Here is a 24240-nt window from a genome sequence, read left to right as displayed (position 1 = left end):
GGGTGCCAATACTTTTGTCTGGCCCATTTTTGGAGTTTTGTGTGAAATGATCAATGTTTTGCTTTTTGCTTCATTCTCTTTTGTTTTTTCATTTAAGACAAATTAAATGAAAATAATACCAAAGAATTTGTGTTTGTAATCATTTTCAGGAAGAAACTGAGTATTATCTGACAGAATTGCAGGGGTGTCAATACTTTTGGCCATGACTGTATATCACAAACTTGACTTTAAACCTCTAGGAGTATTCATTATTTTAACAATCCAAACATATACCTGATTGACTACGGGTTTACTGACCCCTAACATACAGCCTAATAAGAGGCTATCAGTTTGGGTTAGGAGACTTATCCCAGGTATTGCGGTACATATTAGGATTGTGGTACATATTCGGATTGTACAATATGCCCCTGTGAACCTGGCCTTAGTAGATTTTATGGGCAAATAGATCTTACAGTATTAGGTTTTAAAATTTTATTACATTTAAAGAGTGTAAGTGCAATATACAGTTGTTTGAATTTATTATTTTTTTCCTTTTAAATGCAGGTTGTACACAAACATCTGTTCCACTAATGCGCACATCATTTAGCAGGTGAAGCAGCAGCTTAAGTAATACAGTGCAGTGATCTTCTTAATGGCCAAGCAGCTGATCTCAGGATACTCTGGTTATGTAAGGCTAAAAGGAAGGAGAAAAGATTAAAAAAAAAAAGTCAATAAAAGTGCACACATACACAAAAAAAAAAAACAGCACAGATCATATACGACTTGCCATCCCCATATTATGGATTTTGCATGGATCCATTACAATTCTTAACAGATGCAATGCAGCTGTCCATAATAGACATGCGGATGTAAAAAAACAAAAAAACAAAAACTAAACACACTTTCTGAAAGGCATTCAGACAACTTTGCATATGCTATTGTAAACCAGCCTAAGCTTGTAGTGCTATATACATCTTTCTTCCATACCAAAGTAGTTAGCACAACACTTTTGATCACTGAAGGGTTTTTTGGTGTTTTGTACATCAGTTTGGAGACACTTTTTTTGGACTGGCACTTGTTGGATGCTTTTATTTTTAATCTACATTGAGCAAGAAAAACATTAGCAGTTTTTGAAGCAAAAACGCTGGCGAAATGCTCAGTGACATGCTAGAAACTTTGAGCCTCCCCAATTACTTGCATTATAAAATATAGCCGAAAAAAAAACCGCCTGAAGAAAGTCAGCTGAATTCTTTTAACAGCTTAGTGTTTTGGAAACCTGAAGTGGTTAAAAGACTATCAAAAGAAAACCATATGAATAAACACGTTCTTACATGGTAATACATATATTCATTTTTTTGAGCCTTTAGTTAGTGCTTTTTCGGGTTGCTTTTACAGTAGAATCTACCACAAAAACAAAAAAACACACACACACAACTGTGTCTACATGCCCTTACATGGGGATTTTGTGGTTTTAAACATAATGTTTGAAATCAGGACACTTTTAGATGGAACTTTGAGGCAATGCCAGAAGTGGGTCTAGCCGGAAGCAGTGTAAGGCCTTATATTTTCCGTTCCTTCTGAATGTGCAAGAAGGGTACAAGCTGCACCCTAAAGAGTTTTTCACAGCTTTGTTGCAGAGCAAAAAAGCACATAACTGAAACACTGCTGTGATATGTACTCGACAATTAGGCCTGGGATACACACTGTGGTTTACAGCCAAAGATCGCCAGTTTCACTGCTATACTACAGCATAGTTTGAATGAAAGGGGGTCACTTTGCAACTCACAAGAGTCAAGCAAGTCACAAAAAGTTATAATCTGGATTTTTTCTAAGTTGAGTGACCTGGTACTTTGAGGTTCAAAATAGGACCCCCATTCACTAGCATTATGTGGTAATGCATTAGGAGCATACTGCAATATTTGGCCTTGTGACCTATGTCATGGCCAAAGTCGCCCTCTAGTTTCAGACTACAGGTTTCCTAGTGCTGTACACTAAAACAAAAGCTAGAAAACAGTATCATACCTGTCAATTAGAGAGGCTCTCATGTTTGTGGCAATGGTGCTTGGCTGAGCATCACTTAGCTTGAATACACTTTCTATGACTGACAGCTCTGTACTGGTCGTGTCCAGACCGCAGAAAGCACACCAGTCATTGACAACCATTCCTGCTGCAATCACTTCACTACCTCGATTGACTGTACCAGCCTGTCAAAAGACAATTAAAGTTAGTGTCAATTAGTGATTAGGATTTGACAGGATACATTTAACTGAATGCTCAAATTTCAAAATAAAATGTTTTAACGTTCTTTATACATACTGATTTTCACAACATGCTTTTTGAGGGTTATATTTTTGGTAATTCAATAATGAAATAAAGACAATGAAAATTATAATTTAGATTATTTATATAGTATCAGTATAAAAAAATAAAAATGGTGCCTTGTTTGTACACGCCAGAATATTCTAGATTAAACCATCTTAAAAAGTTGCTATATTTTGACGAAACATGGTGTTGTGCAAAAATTTTGCAACTTTACATATTCATGCTGCTAAAGTAGGGGGCATTTCGGCAGGAAGTGCATGTGGCAAAACTCAGCCATCTAATTGATGATCAGTTGTGGTATATAAGGTACTAGAGTAAGATTTCTGATGAGGCATGCCAGTTGTGAAATGTGCCCTGACTGATTAAGAGGCTTGCCCCCTAAGTGAACCAAGCGCCTCTTAAGCTATGTGCACACGATGCGTTTTTGCAGCTTTTTTTCCTCGCAGAAATGGTCCAAAAATGTAATGGAATCCTTATGCAAGCTTATTCAATGTCAATCCTGAAGTGTTCTGCACATGATCAGTAAATTTCCGTGCGTATTTGCAGTGCGTGTCTTTCTGCAGCATGCCAATTCTTTGTGCATTTCGGCAGCATTTCCGCACCCATTGACTTCAATTGAGTCAGTTAAATCCGCAGCAAAAACACAGGAATAAAAATGTTTGCAGATTTGCTGAGTTTGTGTTGCGTTTTACCATCTTCCTATGGTGTTTTCCACGCTGTCATGTGTGACAGCATGGAAAACAACTGCGCGGTGGTTCCTATCAGCGGTAACGCTACCGCCGGGGAGACAATCAGTTTTAAGACTGTCAGCGTGATCCCGTAGCTGTGACTGTCACCCTCAGTAACATTACCGCCAGTACTGTCGGTCACAGTGCTGCGGAATCATGCTGTCCGATGTCCGCGTGATCCTGCAGCAAAAAGCTGGCGTAGGCCGATGAGACTACTGCTTCCATCAGGCTATGTCTGCTGTCACTGATAACAGTGACAGCAGGTGCCGCTGATGGGATAGTATTATCATCTGCTGGCACCTGTGCTCACAGTTTAAGTAAAATTACATACATATTCCCATAAAAATAAAAAAATAAAAACACTCACCTTAACGCCTAATCCCTGATGCCCTTGCGTCCTAGAAATAATGTAAACTAATCCACCATATATTCCATGTGTGCCGTAGTCCACGTAATCCAGATTGTCCCACGGTGATATCACGTATAGAACAGTCACATCGGGAGATGTGACTGCTCTGCCCGGTGATACACTAACAGGAGGTAATTGCTCCCGCAGTGTATCACTGAGCTGCCGTGAGAGAGTTCACCGAAGTTCATCAGCCCGTCATCTCCGATGCTCTCACTTACAGCACCGCTGAGTGAGAACTTTCCCACGTGGCAGTGGTGCCGTAATCGAGATCACCGGAGCTGATCAGCTGATTAACTCCAGTTAACTCTCTCACTGCAGCTCAGTGCTATACACTGCGGAAGCAATTCCCTCCTGTCAGTGTATTGCCGGCTGTCTTTGAGAGCAGTCACATCACTGATGTGACTGCTCTCAAAGTGATCAGGATCATCGTGTGACATTATGTATCATCTTCTCTGCTATAATAAATGAAATGTGGATTACATCTGCGCTGCTGCGACAAATAATAGATCCAGATATACTGTTAGAGTGTTCGGGTGGTTTATTCAACGCGTTTCGAAGCTCAAAGGCTTCTTCTTCAGGAAGTTTCCACACAAAGATCTTCTCTGCTGACAGATGAGGAATATTTGTGGTTTATTTTATTTTTGTTACAGGAAACATTGGCTTCGGTGGATTAGGCGTTTGGCAATTATGGTCTAATTAAGATTCATTAAAGGAGTGTCATTATTTCAAATAAAGGACTTTATTCTGGGTCTCTGTTTTATACAATATCACTATGGGGTTATTAATAGATAGGTGTCTTATAGACACCTCCGTATTACTAGCCTGTGGGCTTGATGTCACCTGACAATACAAAGGTGACATCAACCCCACAAATATGAACCCCACTTGCCACAGCTACTGGGCAAGTGGGAAGAGCGAGGCTAAGCGCAAAATTTGGCGCATCTTATAGATGCATCTTTTCTGGGGTGGCTGAGAGCTGATTTTGGTCTGGGAGGGGCAAATATCCATGGCCCCTTCCTAGGCTACTAATATCAGCCCACAGCTGCCTGCATATCCTTTGCTGGTTATTATTTATAAGGGTACCCCACATCATTTTTTGGGGGGGTCCTCCATTTTAATAGCCAGCAAAGGCTAAGTATACAGCTGTGAGCTGATATTAATAGCTTTGGAAGCTCCATAGATATTACCCCTTCCCAAACTATAAACATCTGCCCCCAGCTGTCGGCTTTCCATCTGCTGGTTATTAAAATTGCGAGAGCGCACATTTTTTTTTCCATTTTTTTCTTTAAAATTAACAGTTGCTGTTTAGCTACAGCCTATGTACATTCATTCTGATAACACTCCTACATAGGCTGGTGACAATGTATGGGTAGGTTTGTGTGTGTTTACTTATCAGCTTAGTAATGAGGGTGTCCAGCTGACACCTTATGACTAGGCCTGGAACTACTTGTCAATGACAGCTGCTGCTCTAATCCCATTACCCTGATACCACACTGCATCAGCATGAAAACTTGGTGTTGAGCCAAGAAATACCAACTTTTTTTTTTAATATCTTTATTTAGCTTAAAAAAAAAAAAAAAAGCCTTCATTGCTGTACAAAAAACGCATGCAAAAACGTGCGTTTTTGCAGTAGCCTCTCTCCTGCCTAGAGATGCAGAAACCTTGCAGAAATTTCTGCAAGAAAATACTCAACGTGTGCACATAGGCTTACTCCACCACAACCCTTCATTAAGAGTAGAATGTACTATGCCAGGCTTCATAAGTTGCGGCCACAGAGCTGTATGATGACTCAAACCTAGTGTGTACCAGTGTATGAACACAAGTGCAAGAATTGTGCGAGATATTGATGAACGATTGGATAAGGTACTGAAATACTGTGATAAAACAACTCAGTTTATGAAATCTGATACGTCTGCCTAGATGTGCTTTGAAGAGCATGCCTTAACCCCTTCATGACCCAGCCTATTTTGACCTTAAAGACCTTGCCGTTTTTTGAAATTCTGACCAGTGTCCCTTTATGAGGTAATAACTCAGGAACGCTTCAATGGATCCTAGCGGTTCTGAGATTGTTTTTTTGTGACATATTGGGCTTCATGTTAGTGGTAAATTTAGGTCAATAAATTCTGTGTTTAATTGTGATAAAAACGGAAATTTGGCGAAAATTTTGAAAATTTCGCAATTTTCACATTTTTAATTTTTATTCTGTTAAACCAGAGAGTTATGTGACACAAAATAGTTAATAAATAACATTTCCCACATGTATACTTTACATCAGCACAATTTTGGAAACAAAATTTTTTTTTGCTAGGAAGTTATAAGGGTTAAAATTTGACCAGCGATTTCTCATTTTTACAACGAAATTTACAAAACCATTTTTTTTTAGGGACCACCTCACATTTGAAGTCAGTTTGAGGGGTCTATATGGCTGAAAATACCCAAAAGTGACACCATTCTAAAAACTGCACCCCTCAAGGTGCACAAAACCACATTCAAGAAGTTTATTAACCCTTCAGGTGCTTCACAGCAGCAGAAGCAACATGGAAAGAAAAAATGAACATTTAACTTTTTACCCAATGGTAAAAGGAGAAACTGAACAACGAAAGTGGTTGTCCAATTTGTCCTGAGTACGCTGATACCTCATATGTGGGGGTAAACCACTGTTTGGGCGCACGGCAGGGCTTGGAAGGGAAGGAGCGCCATTTGACTTTTGGAATGAAAAATTGGCTGCACTCTTTAGCGGACACCATGTCACGTTTGGAGAGCCCCCGTGTGCCTAAAAATTGGAGCTCCCCCACAAGTGACCCCATTTTGGAAACTGGACCCCCCAAGGAACTTATCTAGATGCCTAGTGAGCACTTTAAACCCTCAGGTGTTTCACAAATTGATCCGTAAAAATGAAAAAGTACTTTTTTTTCACAAAAAAATTTCTTTTCGCCTCAATTTTTTCATTTTCACATGGGCAATAGGATAAAATGGATCCTAAAATTTGTTGAGCAATTTCTCCCGAGTACGCCGATACCTCATATGTGGGGGTAAACCAATGTTTGGGCACACGGCAGGGCTCGGAAGGGAAGGCGCGCCTTTTGACTTTTTGAATGGAAAATTAGCTCCAATTGTTAGCGGACACCATGTCGCGTTTGGAGAGCCCCTGTGTGCCTATGCATTGGAGCTCCCCCACAAGTGACCCCATTTTGGAAACTAGACCCCCCAAGGAACTTATCTAGATGCATACTGAGCACTTTAAACCCCCAGGTGCTTCACAGAAGTTTATAATGCAGAGCCATGAAAATAAAAAATAATTTTTCTTTTCTCAAAAATGATTTTTTAGCCTGGAATTTCCTATTTTGCCAATGGTAATAGGAGAAATTGGACCACAAATGTTGTTGTCCAGTTTGTCCTGAGTACGCAGATACCCCATATGTGGGGGTAAACCACTGTTTGGGCGCACGGCAGGGCTCAGAAGGGAAGGCACGCCATTTGGCTTTTTAAATGGAAAATTAGCTCCAATCATTAGCGGACACCATGTCGCGTTTGGAGAGCCCCTGTGTGCCTAAACATTGGAGATCCCCCACAAATGACCCCATTTTGGAAACTAGACCCCCAAAGGAACTAATCTAGATGTGTGGTGAGCACTTTGAACCCTCAAGTGCTTCACAGAAGTTTATAACGCAGAGCCATGAAAATAAAAAAAAAAAAAATATTTTCTCAAAAATGATTTTTTAGCTCGCAATTTTTTATTTTCCCAAGGGTAACAGGAGAAATTTGACCCCAAAAGTTATTGTCCAGTTTCTCCTGAGTACGCTGATACCCCATATGTGGGGGTAAACTACTGTTTAGGCACATGCTGGGGCTCGGAAGAGAAGTAGTGACGTTTTGAAATGCAGACTTTGATGGAATGCTCTGCGGGCGTCACGTTGCGTTTGCAGAGCCCCTGATGTGGCTAAACAGTAGAAACCCCCCACAAGTGACCCCATTTTGGAAACTAGACCCTGAAAGGAACTTATCTAGATATGTGGTAAGCACTTTGAACCCCCAAGTGCTTCACAGACGTTTACAACGCAGAGCCGTGAAAATAAAAAATCATTTTTCTTTCCTCAAAAATTATGTTTTAGCAAGCAATTTTTTATTTTCTCAAGGGTAACAGGAGAAATTGGACCCCAGTAATTGTTGCGCAGTTTGTCCTGAGTATGCTGGTACCCCATATGTGGGGGTAAACCACTGTTTGGACACACGTCGGGGCTCGGAAGTGAGGGAGCACCATTTGACTTTTTGAATACAAGATTGGCTGGAATCAATGGTGGCGCCATGTTGCGTTTGGAGACCCCCTGATGTGCCTAAACAGTGGAAACCCCTCAATTCTGACGCCAACACACCCCTAACCCTTATCCCAACTGTAGCCGTAACCCTAACCACAACCCTAATTGCAACCCAACCCTAAGGCTATGTGCCAACGTTGCGGATTCGTGTGAGATATTTCCGCACCATTTTTGAAAAATCCGCGGGTAAAAGGCACTGCGTTTTACCTGCGGATTTACCGCGGATTGCCAGGGTTTTTTGTGCGGATTTCACCTGTGGATTCCTATTGAGGAACAGGTGTAAAACGCTGCGGAATCCGCACAAAGAATTGACATGCTGCGGAAAATACAACGCAGCGTTTCCGCGTGGTATTTTCCGCACCATGGGCACAGCTGATTTGGTTTTCCATATGTTTACATGGTACTGTAAACGTGATGGAACACTGCTGCGGATCCGCAGCCAAATCCGCACCATGTGCACATAGCCTAATTCTAAAGGTATGTGCACACGCTGCGGAAAACACTGCGGATCCGCAGCAGTTTCCCATGAGTTTACAGTTCAATGTAAACCTATGGGAAACAAAAATCGCTGTACACATGCTGCAGAAAAACTGCACGGAAACGCAGCGGTTTACATTCCGCAGCATGTCACTTCTTTCTGCGGATTCCGCAGCGGTTTTACAACTGCTCCAATAGAAAATCGCAGTTGTAAAACCGCAGTGAAATGCGCAGAAAAACCGCGGTAAATCCACAGCGGTTTAGCACTGCGGATTTATCAAATCCTCTGCGGAAAAATCCGCAGAGGACCAGAATACGTGTGCACATCCCGAACCCTAACCCTACCCCTACCCCTAGTTCTTAACCCAACCTTAGTGGAAAAAAAAAATTTCTTTATTTTTTTTTTTTTAATTGTCCCTACCTATGGGGGTGACAAAGGGGGGGGTCATTTACCATTTTTTTTATTTTGATCACTGAGATATAATCTATCTCAGTGATCAAAATTCACTCTGGCAGATTCGGCAGGCGCACTGCACATGCGCCCGCCATTTTGGAAGATGGCGGCGCCCAGGAAAGAAGACGGACGGACCCCGGGAGGCTCGGTAAGTATAAGGGGGGGGGAGATCAGGGCACGGGGGCGTCGGAGCACGGGGGGGTGGATCGGAGCATGGGGGGGTGGATTGGAGCACGGGGTGGGGGAATCGCTGTGCGGGGGGGGTGGATCGGAGCACGGGGGGGGGGGGAATCGCTGTGCAGGGGAGGGGATCGGAGTGCAGGGGGGTTTGATTGGAGCACGGGGGGTGTGATTGGAGCACGGGAGGAGCGGACAGGAGGACGGGGGAGCGGAGCACAGGACGGAGGGGAGCGGAGCACAGATCGGAGGGCTGGGGGGGCGATCGGTGCACATAAGTATTTCCAGCCATGTCCGATGATATTGCAGCATCGGCCATGGCTGGATTGCAATATTTCACCAGTTTTTTAGGTGAAATATTACAAATCGCTCTGATTGGCAGTTTCACTTTCAACAGCCAATCAGAGCGATCGTAGCCACGGGGGGGTGAAGCCACCCCCCCTGGGCTAAACTACCACTCCCCCTGTCCCTGCAGATCGGGTGAAATGGGAGTTAACCCTTTCACCCGATCTGCAGGGACGCGATCATTCTGTGACACAGCATATGCGTCACAGGTCGGATTGGCACCGACTTTCATGACGCATACGCTGTGTCACAGGTCGGGAAGGGGTTAAAAGAAGTTGTCCACTTGCAGATAGATATGAACCTTGGAGTCTCTCTTTAAATACTTTGCGTTTCCAAATGTGCTTGTGAGCGGCGCTATCGTTGTCTGCTCATCCCCATGACGTGACCCCCCAGCTGCAGCTGCCAGTGATGTCACATCAACTTTCGGAACTAGAAGCCAACCCGGCATCACTGAGGCAGGTCCCAGTCTCCCCGAATGACTGGGCTGTGTGCAGAGCTTCACCGCACATCATAGCCCAGCATCGCGCGGGCTCTCCAGCACTGCTTTCATTAACAGAGCCCAAGAAAAAAGCAAAAAGAAACTTTGTAAGAGATAAATCCACTTATCACGCTCCAAAACTGCTTAAAGGGGGTTGTCACGTCTAAAACGATGCATTCACCGGGAGAATTCATACGTCTGCATTCACACAGTGACTGCAAACTTTTCATTAAAAAAAAAAAAAAAAAAAATCAGTCTTTGAGAGATCACATTATATATTTGATCTATAAACCTACAGGGAGAAGCTCAAGAAAAACCTAAACCAAAACCACAAAAAAAAAAAAAAAAAAAACTGCCGAGACTCCCAGCTCAGAGTAAAAACTTGCCAAATTGCAGAATACAAATGACAGATAGTTTTACTCCTTATGTACACATACACAAGGACTTCCAGAAATCCTGGAACATTACCTGAAAGTGTAATTACACTTAAAAGGAACGTGCGAGGAGGATTGTGCAAAGTGACCTACAGACAGTTATGTAGAATAAATTACTTGGCACTCAAGAGAAATTCTTTGCAAGGTAAAACGTGAATAGTTCATTTATTAGGTGCATCCAGTTCCATATAAATTGAACGTTTTCGGTCTAATCAAAAGACCTTCATCAGAAAAGGTTATAAAGTACTGTAATACATGTGTGGAAAAACACAAAGGAAAACATTTTTTAGAAAATGATGCACAGAGAAATATATAGTAAAAAACAGATATGGTACACATTGCTCAATGGAGAAATGATAACTAAACAGACATCACATGTTACACGAAGAGCAGACAACAGCGGCGGTCTAAATGGATCCGACCTGGTGCTCCGTGAGTGGTGAGCTTCGTGGTGGAGATGCTAAAGGCTGTAAATGTGTAGGAAGGATAATGCAAGAGAAAAGAGGGCAAGGAGACACATCACGTCCAACTGAAAAACCGAGCGAGTGGATAGCGAATAGGCCATCCCTAAAGGATACAGGAAGTGCGGTAACCTCTATGACTAGTGGTTGACGGACTAAGGTGCACAGTGAGATGCCTGAAATATAAAACATGAACATGTAAATAATACATAATTGTCATTGTGCAGGAATAGTGCAACATGTATGGGCACACAACCCCGTAGGGAGAAGAGAGCATAAGAATGAGTAGAGGGCAAGAGAACGGACCCTGCAGTGTGACCACCTACAACCTGCAAGAATGAATAGAGAAATAGCCCAGAGTAGTAAAAGCATATACTAGAAAATTATATTATAGCTACCTGGATGATTAGGGCAATCTGATAGGGCCCATAAGGTGCCAGCAACAGAGCAGGCCTAGGGGAGGGAGGGCGCCTAGGAGGAACAAGGAGAGATAGAGGAACACCTAGCCAAAAGTTGTCTATACCAAGGTAAACCCCTATAGAGTACTAGTCACCATCCCCTTTGTCTCTACCTTTCATCCCTTTTCGAGCCTGGTACAATCTACCATTAGGAGACATTGGAATATCTTATCCAAAAGTTACCCGACAGTTCCAGAATTTAAAGCTCCATTCCTACCATGTTTTAAGCGTGCTAGAAACCTTAAGGACAGGCTGGTCAAGGCAGATATTGGCTCAGGTTCAGTGGTCCCAAAACAAACTTTTCTTCACACCCAGAAACGTGGTACTTTCCCCTGCCTCAATTGTCTACAGTGTAGTAATGTACAAAAGGGCTCCTCTGTGTTTCACCCACAAACTGGTAAGGCCATTCCCATAAAAGGTTTCTATACCTGCGAGTCCACATTCGTGGTATATCTCATCAAATGCCCATGCGGCCTAGCCTATGTAGGTGAGACCACGCAAGCAGTAAGGGAAAGAGTGGCCCAACACAAATCCACCATCCGATGCAACAAGACACATCTTCCCCTCCCACACCATTTTGCCATAAAAAATCACGGTATTGCCCAACTCCGGTTTCAGGTTTTAGAACAGGTGGATATCCCTAGAAGAGGACAAAACCGTACCAGAATGCTTCAAAGAAGGGAAGCTTATTGGATTTATACGCTCCAGACCTTAGAACCAAAGGGATTAAATAGAGATTACGATATTTCAGCTTTTTTGTAATTCCTGGTTTTGTAGTCTATGTAAAGTGAGCACAACCAGGGAATGTGTTGATCGCATTTGTTTATGTCATGTTTTTAATTTTCTGTTTTACCTCTTTTCACAGAACCACTAGTCACGTCCTGCGCACCGAGCACTGGCCCCACCCCATATGGTACAGTATCCACACTCAATGCCATTCTAGATATAGAGCATTAGTCTGGTCTCTATATCACCTGCGTGTGACCACCTTTGAGGTCTGTTCTAGACCTTCCCTCCTTTCTCTGTATTAGGTCATTTACCTCTTTATTTTGCATATACCCTGTTTGAGTTCTCCTCGTCCAGCCTCCCTTGCCCTCTCTAATTTCCCTGCGTTTGTTCTCCCTTGTAGTTTCGCCCTTCCCCCCTCTCTCCCCTCGCTGTATAGGGCCGCCTCTGGCTTTCTTTTTTAGCCTCTGGCACTCATTCTCTTGGCGCAAGCGCCCTTCAGCTCCCTTCCGTCCTTGTCTCTCTGCGCACGCGCCGCCGACCCGGTCACGTGTCTGCTATGACGCTACGGGTCAGGTGATTGCCTGGCGGCGCGCACATAAACCCGGAAGTGCCGCCAGCCAGACACCAGCCCTGGGAGTCTCACAGCCTTCGCTACACGGCGCCGGGGTCCTCCGGCTTTACAGGTACTCTCTGCCCCATTATACAGTGACGCTCGCCCTCTCTCGGCACTCATTATATTTTCTTTTCAACAGCGCGTCTGCTCCTGCGATTTGCTCGCCCCCCACAGCGCTCGCCTTATATACCCTCTGCCTTACAGGTAATGGTGACTAGTACTCTATAGGGGTTTACCTTGGTATAGACAACTTTTGGCTAGGTGTTCCTCTATCTCTCCTTGTTCCTCCTAGGCGCCCTCCCTCCCCTAGGCCTGCTCTGTTGCTGGCACCTTATGGGCCCTATCAGATTGCCCTAATCATCCAGGTAGCTATAATATAATTTTCTAGTATATGCTTTTACTACTCTGGGCTATTTCTCTATTCATTCTTGCAGGTTGTAGGTGGTCACACTGCAGGGTCCGTTCTCTTGCCCTCTACTCATTCTTATGCTCTCTTCTCCCTACGGGGTTGTGTGCCCATACATGTTGCACTATTCCTGCACAATGACAATTATGTATTATTAACATGTTCATGTTTTATATTTCAGGCATCTCACTGTGCACCTTAGTCCGTCAACCACTAGTCATAGAGGTTACCGCACTTCCTGTATCCTTTAGGGATGGCCTATTCGCTATCCACTCGCTCGGTTTTTCAGTTGGATGTGATGTGTCTCCTTGCCCTCTTTTCACTTGCATTATCCTTCCTACACATTTACAGCCTTTAGCATCTCCACCACGAAGCTCACCACTCACGGAGCACCAGGTCGGATCCATTTAGACCGCCGCTGTTGTCTGCTCTTCGTGTAACATGTGATGTCTGTTTAGTTATCATTTCTCCATTGAGCAATGTGTACCATATCTGTTTTTTACTATATATTTCTCTGTGCATCATTTTCTAAAAAATGTTTTCCTTTGTGTTTTTCCACACATGTATTACAGTACTTTATAACCTTTTCTGATGAAGGTCTTTTGATTAGACCGAAAACGTTCAATTTATATGGAACTGGATGCACCTAATAAATGAACTATTCACGTTTTACCTTGCAAAGAATTTCTCTTGAGTGCCAAGTAATTTATTCTACATGACTGACGGGTTGGATACCTAACTTGTGCACCTCCTACAAACCTTGAGTGCCGTGGTTTCTATCATTACGTGACCTACAGACAGTGTCAGGTTGGGATAGAGATTATAGGATAAAGATTGCTCTATTCTGAAAAGAAAATAAAACCCTTCTGCAGGCAGACGCCAGCCTGTGTAGTTGCAGCTATTGGTGATCCAATGGCTGCTACTGAGCAGGCGTCGGCAGTGCCACCTTTGTAGAGAACAAACAAAAAAATTCTCTCCTCCAAAGGAAAAAAAAAAAGATTAAGAAACCACCACAAGACAGATTTCATCAGCCAAGGTATTTTTAATCAGTGTAAAGGAGCCGACCTGACACTGTAGGTTACTGTGCACAATCCTGCTGACAAGGAAAACAGTCATGTCACAAACCGCTATAAACTTTTACATATGGTGTTAATCTGCAGGTTAATAGCATTCTAACGCTGTGCAGCCCCAGCACTGAAAGACTGGATACTGGGAGGAAAAACTTAATTCCTCTCGGCAGCCTCAAGCTTTCAGTCATAGTGGTGCTGCCGGCACAGCTACAGTCACCGCTCAGTACACAGTGAGCGACCGCTGTAACTGAGCTGCCAGCACTGACTTGCAGTGGATCTGTGCAGAGTCAGCCATCAGTCAGTGGCGAGGAATGGTTAGAGCCGCTGCTCACTATGTTCGGACTAAAGACTGCAGCAGAGCTGGCCACGCCTGTATGACTGACAGCTGGAGTAATAAAGTTCATGTCCTCATGGTAGCCAGTCTTTCAGTGCGGCATTACAATGCTATTAACTTGCAGATAAGCACCATAGAATTACGGTAGGTTATTAGCGTTTGGGAACATGGCAGGTTCCCTTTAACAGGGAATAGGTCATCAGGTTTTTGCCACCTAAAATGACATAAGCATGACATGGGGACAGAGACCCCAATTCCAGTGACATGTTACTTGCTAGGCTGCTTGCTGTACTTTTCATAATCTCCTGCTGGTAAAACAGGGAAAACTAGTAAACCTCATGCCAAGTAGTCCTCCATATTCATAAGCTGTGTATAACCCCGCCCCACCACGGACTGGCAGCTTTCTGTACACTGTGCATAGGCAGAAATCTGCCAATAATGTGTGGCTGGGGTTATAATGAACTCATAACTGGTACATCAGTAGCAGATAAAACTACAGCAAGAAATCCAGTAAATGACTCCGCTGGAACAAGGGTCTCTGTTAGTGATAAGTGTACTAGGAAATAGCGTTCTCAAAGTATCGTGGGTGCTTGAGTAATATGTTCCAAGTCCCCGCAGCTCCACGATTTGCGGCTGTTAGCCAATCCCCGTATGTGCTGTGGCTGTTCAATTATTGTCTAATAATGCAGCCACGGAGCCTCAAATATGCTGCTCTCAGATGGGGGTAGCAAAATCCTGGCAAGACTCCCTTTAAATATATATGGCAATTTACCATTAACCCCTTCATGACCAGGGGATTTTTCGTTTTTCCGTGTTCGTTTTTCGCTCCCCTCCTTCCCAGAGCCATAACTTTTTTATTTTTCCGTCAATTTGGCCATGTGAGGGCTTATTTTTTGCGGGACGAGTTGTACTTTTGAACGACATCATTGGTTTTAGCATGTTGTGTACTAGAAAACGGGAAAAAAATTCCAAGTGCGGTGAAATTGCAAAAAAAGTGCAATCCCACACTTGTTTTTTGTTTGGCTTTTTTGCTAGGTTCACTAAATGCTAAAACTGACCTGCCATTATGATTCTCCAGGTCATTACGAGTTCATAGACACCAAACATGACTAGGTTATTTTTTATCTAAGTGGTGAAAAAAAATTCCAAACTTTGCTAAAAAAAAAAAAAAAAAATTGCGCCATTTTCCGATACTCGTAGCGTCTCCATTTTTCGTGATCTGGGGTCGGTTGAGGGCTTATTTTTTGCGTGCCGAGATGACGTTTTTAATGATAGCATTTCGGTGCAGATACGTTCTTTTGATCGCCCGTTATTGCATTTTAATGCAATGTCGCGGCGACCAAAAAAACGTAATTCTGGCGTTTCGAATTTTTTTCCCGCTACGCTGTTTAGCGATCAGGTTAATACTTTTTTTTAATTGATAGATCGGGCGATTCTGAGCGCGGCGATACCAAATATGCGTAGATTTGATATTTTTTTTATTGATTTATTTCGATTGGGGTGAAAGGGGGGTGATTTAAACTTTTATGTTTTTTTTATTTTTTTCACATTTTTTTAAACTTTTTTTTTTTTACTTTTGCCATGCTTCAATAGCCTCCATGAGAGGCTAGCAGGCATAGCACGATCGGCTCTGCTACATAGCAGCGATCTGCTGATCGCTGCTATGTAGCAGAATTGCACGTGTGCTGTGAGCGCCGACCACAGGGTGGCGCTCACAGCGACGGGCAATCAGTAACCATAGAGGTCTCAAGGACCTCTATGGTTACCATTCACAAGCATCGCCGACCCCCGATCATGTGACGGGGTCGGCGATGACGTCATTTCTGGCCGCCCGGCCGGAAGCGGTAGTTAAATGCCGCTGTCTGCGTTTGACAGCGGCATTTAACTAGTTAATAGGTGCGGGCAGATCGCGATTCTACTGTTCAAAACAGCTGACATGTCCCGGCTTTGGTGCGGGCTCACCGCGGAGCCCTGCATCAAAGCAGGGGAGCCGGCATCGGACGGTATAGTACGTCCGATGCCGGTAAGGGGTTAAAGTAACAAGCACATTTACTTTGGAAAAGCAAACTTGAGGGAAAAGAACAAAAGTCCCAGGCTGTGGAATCTGAATGCCAAATTTGACTACCATTTTTTTCCCCACATACCCTTATCTATATGTTCAAAATTACTAAACTTTCCAAAATTCCCCAGTAGGTAGCGCTAAACGGGTTGCACTAACGCAATATGAACCTAGCCTAAGAAGCAAGCTTTTATATAGCGTTTTGAAGTAGCATTCATTCTTATCTTATTTTACTTACCACTAAGGGGACTTGGAGTAATGATGACAACTCATCCTGGTCTTCTATTGATGTTTTGGGATGAACCAAACCCCCCTGATTACTAAAGGCACAGTAACTGCCAACAAGAACTTGCTCAGCAACTGTCTGCCTGAAAACCTCTACTTTCAGAACGTCTGCTAGTATCTCCTCTGTCTCCTGAAACACAAAAAGAAAATAAAGAGCAGGGATTATAGAAAGTACATTATTCTATGTTATCCTTGTGTCTTGTCTTACATTTTACAGAAGGGAAGAAGAATTTGATGGATCAATGATGAACCATTTGTAACAAAACATTAGGTTAGGGCCAAACAGCGTGATCGGCCACAGTAGGCGACAACTTTCCCACTGCAATGACCAAATTACATACTAATTTGTAGAAAAATTGTGCAGCAATTGACCCACCATGGTTGGCCAGCGCTTTGGCCACCCTATCCATCAGGTCAGTTGTTTTTTTTTTGTCACCAATTTTGTCACCAATAGCAGGCAGTATATGATCACTTCTATGAAACGTGCCTCACTGGTAAGGCCAACCTTACAGTTTGGGGAGCACCACTGTTATCGCTGGCCACAATGAGTGGAGGCGACAGCAACAGTAAAACAGACCGGAATAAGTCCAGAATAGGTGTGTGTGTGGAAATACGAAACTGGAGGAGACTTGAAAAGGCAAGTATAGGGTTCTTTTGTTGGTTTAAAAAAAGATTCCTCTTAAAGAGATATTCTCTGTTTTGGACAGTACAGATAGAGAACGGTCTACTGCTTGGGACTAGGAAACGGCATCATCAGATTCATGCTGTGCAATAGCAGCCGATAAGTCTCACTGCAAGATACTTTGAAAAGCCATCCTGGGACTAGGTGTCTCATGTAAGACATATCCCCGGTGGCTTGTCCTTGTTCTTTGCCTGGCAGGGAGACACGTTAGCCACTGGTGCTGGGCAGGGAGAAGATTGCACGGACATGCCTTGGGTCTAGACAGCGTAGACACAGTGCCTGTCCGGCTTATCAAAGGCAACATGCCTAAAGACCAAGAGAATTTAAAGAAATGTTTACAGTAGATATTAAAAAACAAACAGCACATACCCGGTCAAGATCGGGGTGTACAAGGGCTACGTAGTCATTACAAGCCATCACATTCCCCAAAGCGGAAAGTCTCTCCTCAACCCTCTGGATTCGTACAGAGTCCGGTAAGCTGTTTCTGATGTGCTGGAGTTCTTGATCTGTTGTGTTGTTTGGGACTAGAAGGCCATTTCGGTTTCCTACATAAAATGTGAACACAAATTCAAAGCTAAAAAAGAAAAGAAATAACCTATAGACTATTTAATGTTTAGGTCATATCTTTATGCTCCTTACAAGCAGCTCAAAGAAATTTCAGACAAATATGGTGTTACAGTGAGGGTTTTTATCAGAATTTGCCTTCCATTTTCCATAAATACTTTGTTAAAGGGGTCGAGAAGAAAAGTCTGCAGTCACTTTATGCCGAATCATTAAAGTGTGCAATGTGCACATTGTCATGATTACCCTGTACTCCCCATGCGAGTGCATGGTTACGTGACTGCATGTATATGATATGTACTCGCAGCCACATAGCAATTAGATTTTTCTGCACTTCTCTCAATAGGACACAGAAAGAAAGGGATAAGAGTCTAGTCAGCATGATGTGCCCGCAAACACACAGATCGCATACATGCAGTCACTCGACCACCCACTTACATGAGGAAATACAGAGAAATCATGACAGTGTCTGCATCGCACACTGTCACAATTCAGCAGTCTGTTGTCACACGGTTAAGGTACCGTCACACTGAACGATATCGCTAGCGATCCGTGACGTTGCAGCGTCCTGGCTAGCGATATCGTTCAGTTTGACAGGCAGCAGCGATCTGGATCCTGCTGTGCCATCGTTGGTCGGTGCAGAAAGTCCAGAACTTTATTTCGTCGCTGGACTCCCTGCAGACATCGCTGAATCGGCGTGTGTGACGCCGATTCAGCGATGTCTTCACTGGTAACCAGGGTAAACATCGGGTTACTAAGCGCAGGGCCACGCTTAGTAACCCGATGTTTACCCTGGTTACCAGCGTAAAAGTAAAAAAAAAACAAACACTACATACTTACCTTCCGCTGTCTGTCCCCCAGCGCTGTGCTTCTCTGCACTGTGAGCGCCGGCCGGAAAGCAGAGCACAGCGATGACATCACCACTGTGCTTTCCGGCTGGCGATCACAGTCAGTGCAGGAAAGCACAGCGCCGGGGGACAGACAGCGGAAGGTAAGTATGTAGTGTTTTTTTTTTTTAACTTTTACGCTGGTAACCAGGGTAAACATCGGGTTACTAAGCGCGGCCCTGCGCTTAGTAACCCGATGTTTACCCTGGTTACCAGGGGACCGGCATCGTTGGTCGCTGGAGAGCTGTCTGTGTGACAGCTCTCCAGCGACCAAACAGAGATGCTGCAGCGATCAGGATTGTTGTCTGGATCGCTGCAGCGTCGCTAAATGTGACGGTACCTTTACTGCAGACCTTTCTTTTTAACTTGGAAAACCTCTTTAAACAGATGTAGTCTTTTCTGGAACTAATACGGTTTGCATATCCTTTGGATAAGGCTTCTATATCAGATCATTCGGGGGTCATCAATGTTACACACCTAGAAACCCCCTTTAGGATTTATACAGGCTGCAGCCAAACAGCAGTGTGACCTGTTGGCATTTAGTCGGCACATACAGATCAATTGCGTGGTGGATTATCTGAACATCTGCAAGTGTCATAGGCTTGATTGATGTCTGATGCCTATCCACCTGGACAATGTAAAGCATTTTGGGGGCAGTGTGAACTGTAGTCTGCAACATTACAAGAGGGATCACAAAACAAACATTTTAAAACTAACATCTCTTTATAGAAACTGCTGTATGCCATGTCATGGTTGTGATCTGTACACACCTACACACATCCTTCCAATAATTCTGCATCCAGCTATTGACGCATGCACCACTGGTATGGTCTCGGAGAGCTCTCCTTCAAATACACTGCAAGAAAAATTAAAGCAGGATTGTTTGTGCAGTATAGAACATTAACATGAATTAAATCTAAATCCTGGTAATATGTATTCTTCTCAGTTATGTATTTTTCAAAAACTTTCCTGTCCTACGGAGAAGCCTGCATGTGGCCCCCAGACATAGGTATAAGCGAAACGCGCATCAGAGTACTGGGCAGTGTTGGTTCTTCTGTGCATGATTGCACATGGTGGGTGTAGGGGTGTGACTGATATCTTCACTATGCGGACGGTAATGCAGGGGGTCTGCTGACTACCTAGGTGAAAACTAAGTGATTTATTTATGTAGCATTGGCTGTTCATATAGGTTTACAAGGACTCTATGTTATAGCCATACCCATGTTATTAATTCTAGTTTGATTGACCATTTATGGTCAATCACGCGGTTTTTAATCTTGCCACACTGCATATTTTTAGGGCTTTATTTATGGTTTTTATCTTCTGCAATTGTGTTTTTAGTGTATGTTCATAAAGTATAATAAATTTTGTCATAAAGACTAATATAATTTATATTATATTTGGTGGTAATTATAGGACCAAATGCTGTTTCTGGGCCCCTATGATAATTGAACTGAATTATTTTGATTATAGGCTTAGTTTTCCAGTTTTGGCTAGTATCAAAAAGAAAGTACGGTAGCTTTATTTGAAGCATGACACCAAAAAGTCCAAAAAACCCATGCTTAAAAAAAAAAAACGCACACAAACGCAATGAAAAGAAATAATCAAGTAACCCAATTTAAACATTAGGTGCAGAGATTCTACATCATCAAAAAGCTCATTGGGGGGGGGGGGGGGGGAACGTAGCCTGAAGGGGTTGTCCAGTACATTTATACTAATGACCTGTTCCAATGATAAACATTATTAGTTGGGGCCCAGCACCCTACCGATCAGCTGTAATCACCTGCAGTGGCCGAATGCAGTGCACGGCGCACACCACCAATGCTCCATACGCAGTTTAGTAGCCATTGCCTAATCTCACAGATTAGCTCCTGATGAAAAGAATAAGCTGATATATGCATAGCCCTGTAGGAGCCACTAAACAGTATGTAAAAATGCGATTCAGCTCCTATGCAATGTTTTTGTCAGACTGCCGGACATTATAGCTGCTAATCAGTGTGGGTGTCGAGAGCCCACCAGCTGTCTGATATTGCTAAACTATTACAATCATAGGTCAATAGTATAAAGGTACTGAACCTCCCCTTGACAAAGTGACAAGGTAAGAACCAGCCACTAGGAGAATGGTCCCCACTAGTGATGAGCAATCCCTGCACGTGTCGCGGCTGCCGAACTGTAATGTAATAATTACCATTTATCTATTACAAGTTCTGTGGCGGTGTCCGCCCCACACTGCCTGTATGTACAAGATGCAGTCACCAGTGACGTTTTCTCCTAAGGTTCTGCTCAAACATGTCAGAGCCTTTCCCAATATATACCTCAGACTGCAGTTTCTACCATATATTATGGGCCACTATACGGCAACGTATCATGTTAAAGGGAACCTGTCACCAGAAAAATGCTATTAACCTGCAGATATGGGGTTAATCTGCAGGTTAATGGCATTACTAACCTACCCGGTGCCCAAACTTACCCGAACAATGCATAGAGAAAATTAACTTTATTGCCCCCAGCAGCGTTCCAGGTTCCGTCACCGCTCCAAGTATACAGAGCGGCAGATGTAACCACGCACCGGGACCTAAGTGACACTGACTCCACATTGGCGCCGGCAACATGGTTACAGATGCCGCTCTGTATATTCAGCGCAGTGACTGAACCCGGAGAATGGCGCTGGGGTGGTTTTTTTCTTTTTTTACACAAACGTTGAATTTTTCTTCATTACATAAATAAGAAAGAACATATACATGTTTGGTATTTGCGAACTTGTAATGGCCTGGAGAATCATAATGGCAGGTCAGGTTTAGCATTTAGTACAACTAAACGGTTGGTGAAACGGTAGACAACTCTGCATTGCCCAGAAAGCACAGAGAAGCGCAGGGAGAGGAGACATGGGGTGTCCGGGAAACTTCCCAACTCTTTCAGGAGGTATCACTGTTTACCAAGCATATCTTCCATATATTGTGAGGCAGTAAGTACGGCCAATGGAGATCTCTGCATGTGTGAGGTCATGTCTTGTGGATAGGGCCCACACCGGGGAAACCGGGACCTGCTGTGTCCGCTGCATAGAGCCCAGCTGCCAGCTACGTTCTACAGACAGCACCAACCTACATGCAGCTACCTGACCAGGCACTGATCACAGCCAGCCTCTCAGGCTGTGTGCACACGTTCAGGATTTTTCACGATAAAGCCGCAAAAAAAAAAAAGAGCATACATTAAGCATCCTATTATTAGAATGCAATTCGCATTTTTTTGTGCTCATGTTGCTTTTTTTTCCGCAGCGGAATCGCATTCTGGAAAAAAACGCAGCATGTTCATTCTTTGTGGGGAATCATGGGGATTCCGCACACATAGGAATGCATTGATCCGCTTACTTTCCGCATGTGGCTATGCCCACTATGTGGGAAGTAAGCGGATCATGTGCGGTTGGTACCCAGGGTGGAGGAGAGGAGACTCCTTCAGGCCTGGGAACCATATAATTGTTTAAAAAAAAAAAAAAAGAATTGAAATAAAAAAAAATCATGATATTCTCACCTTCCAGCGCCCCCGCTCCTCGCGATGCTTCCGTTCCCAGTGATGCTTTGTGGCAATGACCTGTGATGGCGTGCGGTCTCGCGTCATGCTACGTCATATGGGGTCATTGCCGCTAGGCATTACTGGAAGCGCAAGCATCGTGAGGAGCTGGAAGGTGAGAATATCATGATTTTTTTTATTATTTTTAACATTACAGTATATCTTTTTACTATTGACACTGCAGAGGCAGCATCAATAGTAAATAGTTGGTCACACTTGTCAAACACTGTGTTTGACAATTGTGACCAACCTGTCAAGTTTTCCAAGCGATGCTACAGATCGCGGGGAAAACGCTAGCATTCTGTAAGCTAATAACGCTTGTAAAACGCTAGTGTTTAGCGGGAAAACGCATGCCAATTCCGCATGTGATGTACCCACGGCAGGAGATGCGGAATTGGCGCGGAGATTCTGCAATGTGTGCACTTACAAGAACGTAATAGCAACCGTCTATCAATTAACAATATTCAATATAGAACCAAATGTGTGCACTTAGCCTTAATTATCTCGGGACGGACTAAACTGCATATTGGGATGATGGGATGAGGGGATGATGGGCTGCAATACTAGACTCCACCACTAGATGGCAGCACATTTTACAAATGCAGCCCAGGAAATTACTTCTTGTAATATAGCAAGAAGGGAATATGAGTATAACTATTGTTCTGTATGGGGATTATGGGTGAAATATCACAAATACACATGTCCAGTAACATACTTCATCTACTTCTGATAGGAATATGAGTATAACTATTGTTCTGTATGGGGATTATGGGTGAAATATCACAAATACACATGCCCAGGAACATACTTCATCTACTTCTGATAGGAATATGAGTATAACTATTGTTCTGTATGGGGATTATGGGTGAAATATCACAAATACACATGTCCAGTAACATACTTCATCTACTTCTGATAGGAATATGGGTATATCTATTGTTCTGTATGGGGATTATGGGTGAAATATCACAAATACACATGCCCAGGAACATACTTCATCTACTTCTGATAGGAATATGGGTATAATTATTGTTCTGTATGGGGATTATGGGTGAAATACCACAAATACACATGTCCAGTAACATACTTCATCTACTTCTGATAGGAATATGGGTATATCTATTGTTCTGTATGGGGATTATGGGTGAAATATCACAAATACACATGTCCAGTAACATACTTCATCTACTTCTGATAGGAATATGGGTATATCTATTGTTCTGTATGGGGATTATGGGTGAAATATCACAAATACACATGTCCAGTAACATACTTCATCTACTTCTGATAGGAATATGGGTATATCTATTGTTCTGTATGGGGATTATGGGTGAAATATCACAAATACACATGTCCAGTAACATACTTCATCTACTTCTGCTAGGAATATGGGTATAATTATTGTTCTGTATGGGGATTATGGGTGAAATATCACAAATACACATGCCCAGGAACATATTTCATCTACTTCTGATAGGAATATGGGTATAATTATTATTCTGTATGGGGATTATGGGTAAAATATCACAAATACACATGCCCAGGAACATATTTCATCTACTTCTGATAGGAATATGGGTATAATTATTGTTCTGTATGGGGATTATGGGTGAAATATCACAAATACACATGCTCAGGAACATACTTCATCTACTTCTGCTAGGAATATGGGTATAATTATTGTTCTGTATGGGGATTATGGGTGAAATATCACAAATACACATGCCCAGGAACATATTTCATCTACTTCTGATAGGAATATGGGTATAATTATTATTCTGTATGGGGATTATGGGTAAAATATCACAAATACACATGCCCAGGAACATATTTCATCTACTTCTGATAGGAATATGGGTATAATTATTGTTCTGTATGGGGATTATGGGTGAAATATCACAAATACACATGCTCAGGAACATACTTCATCTACTTCTGCTAGGAATATGGGTATAATTATTGTTCTGTATGGGGATTATGGGTGAAATATCACAAATACACATGTCCAG

The 24240-nt window shown here is 43.0% G+C and overlaps 1 protein-coding gene and 1 long non-coding RNA gene across 2 annotated transcripts; one reads left to right on the top strand and one right to left on the bottom strand.

Annotated features, from left to right (window-relative positions):
* Positions 1 to 456: 456 nt before the first annotated feature.
* LOC138664799 (eukaryotic translation initiation factor 6-like) lies at positions 457 to 19577 on the bottom strand. Its single transcript, XM_069751773.1, has 5 exons — positions 19435 to 19577; positions 17586 to 17761; positions 16488 to 16664; positions 2002 to 2183; positions 457 to 673 (listed from the first exon to the last, which is right to left on the bottom strand). Exons 1-5 carry the CDS (start codon positions 19442 to 19444, stop codon positions 664 to 666), a joined length of 555 nt encoding a protein of 184 aa, XP_069607874.1. The 5' UTR covers positions 19445 to 19577; the 3' UTR covers positions 457 to 663.
* Positions 11912 to 13458, top strand: LOC138667550 (uncharacterized). Its single transcript, XR_011318814.1, has 2 exons — positions 11912 to 11951; positions 12968 to 13458. It is a non-coding gene; the product is annotated as an uncharacterized lncRNA (long non-coding RNA).
* Positions 19578 to 24240: the final 4663 nt, after the last annotated feature.

The sequence above is a fragment of the Ranitomeya imitator genome, chromosome 2 (assembly GCF_032444005.1).
Source record: "Ranitomeya imitator isolate aRanImi1 chromosome 2, aRanImi1.pri, whole genome shotgun sequence".
Taxonomy (NCBI): Eukaryota; Metazoa; Chordata; class Amphibia; order Anura; family Dendrobatidae; genus Ranitomeya; species Ranitomeya imitator.
This window is presented reverse-complemented; position numbering and strand designations above follow the sequence as displayed.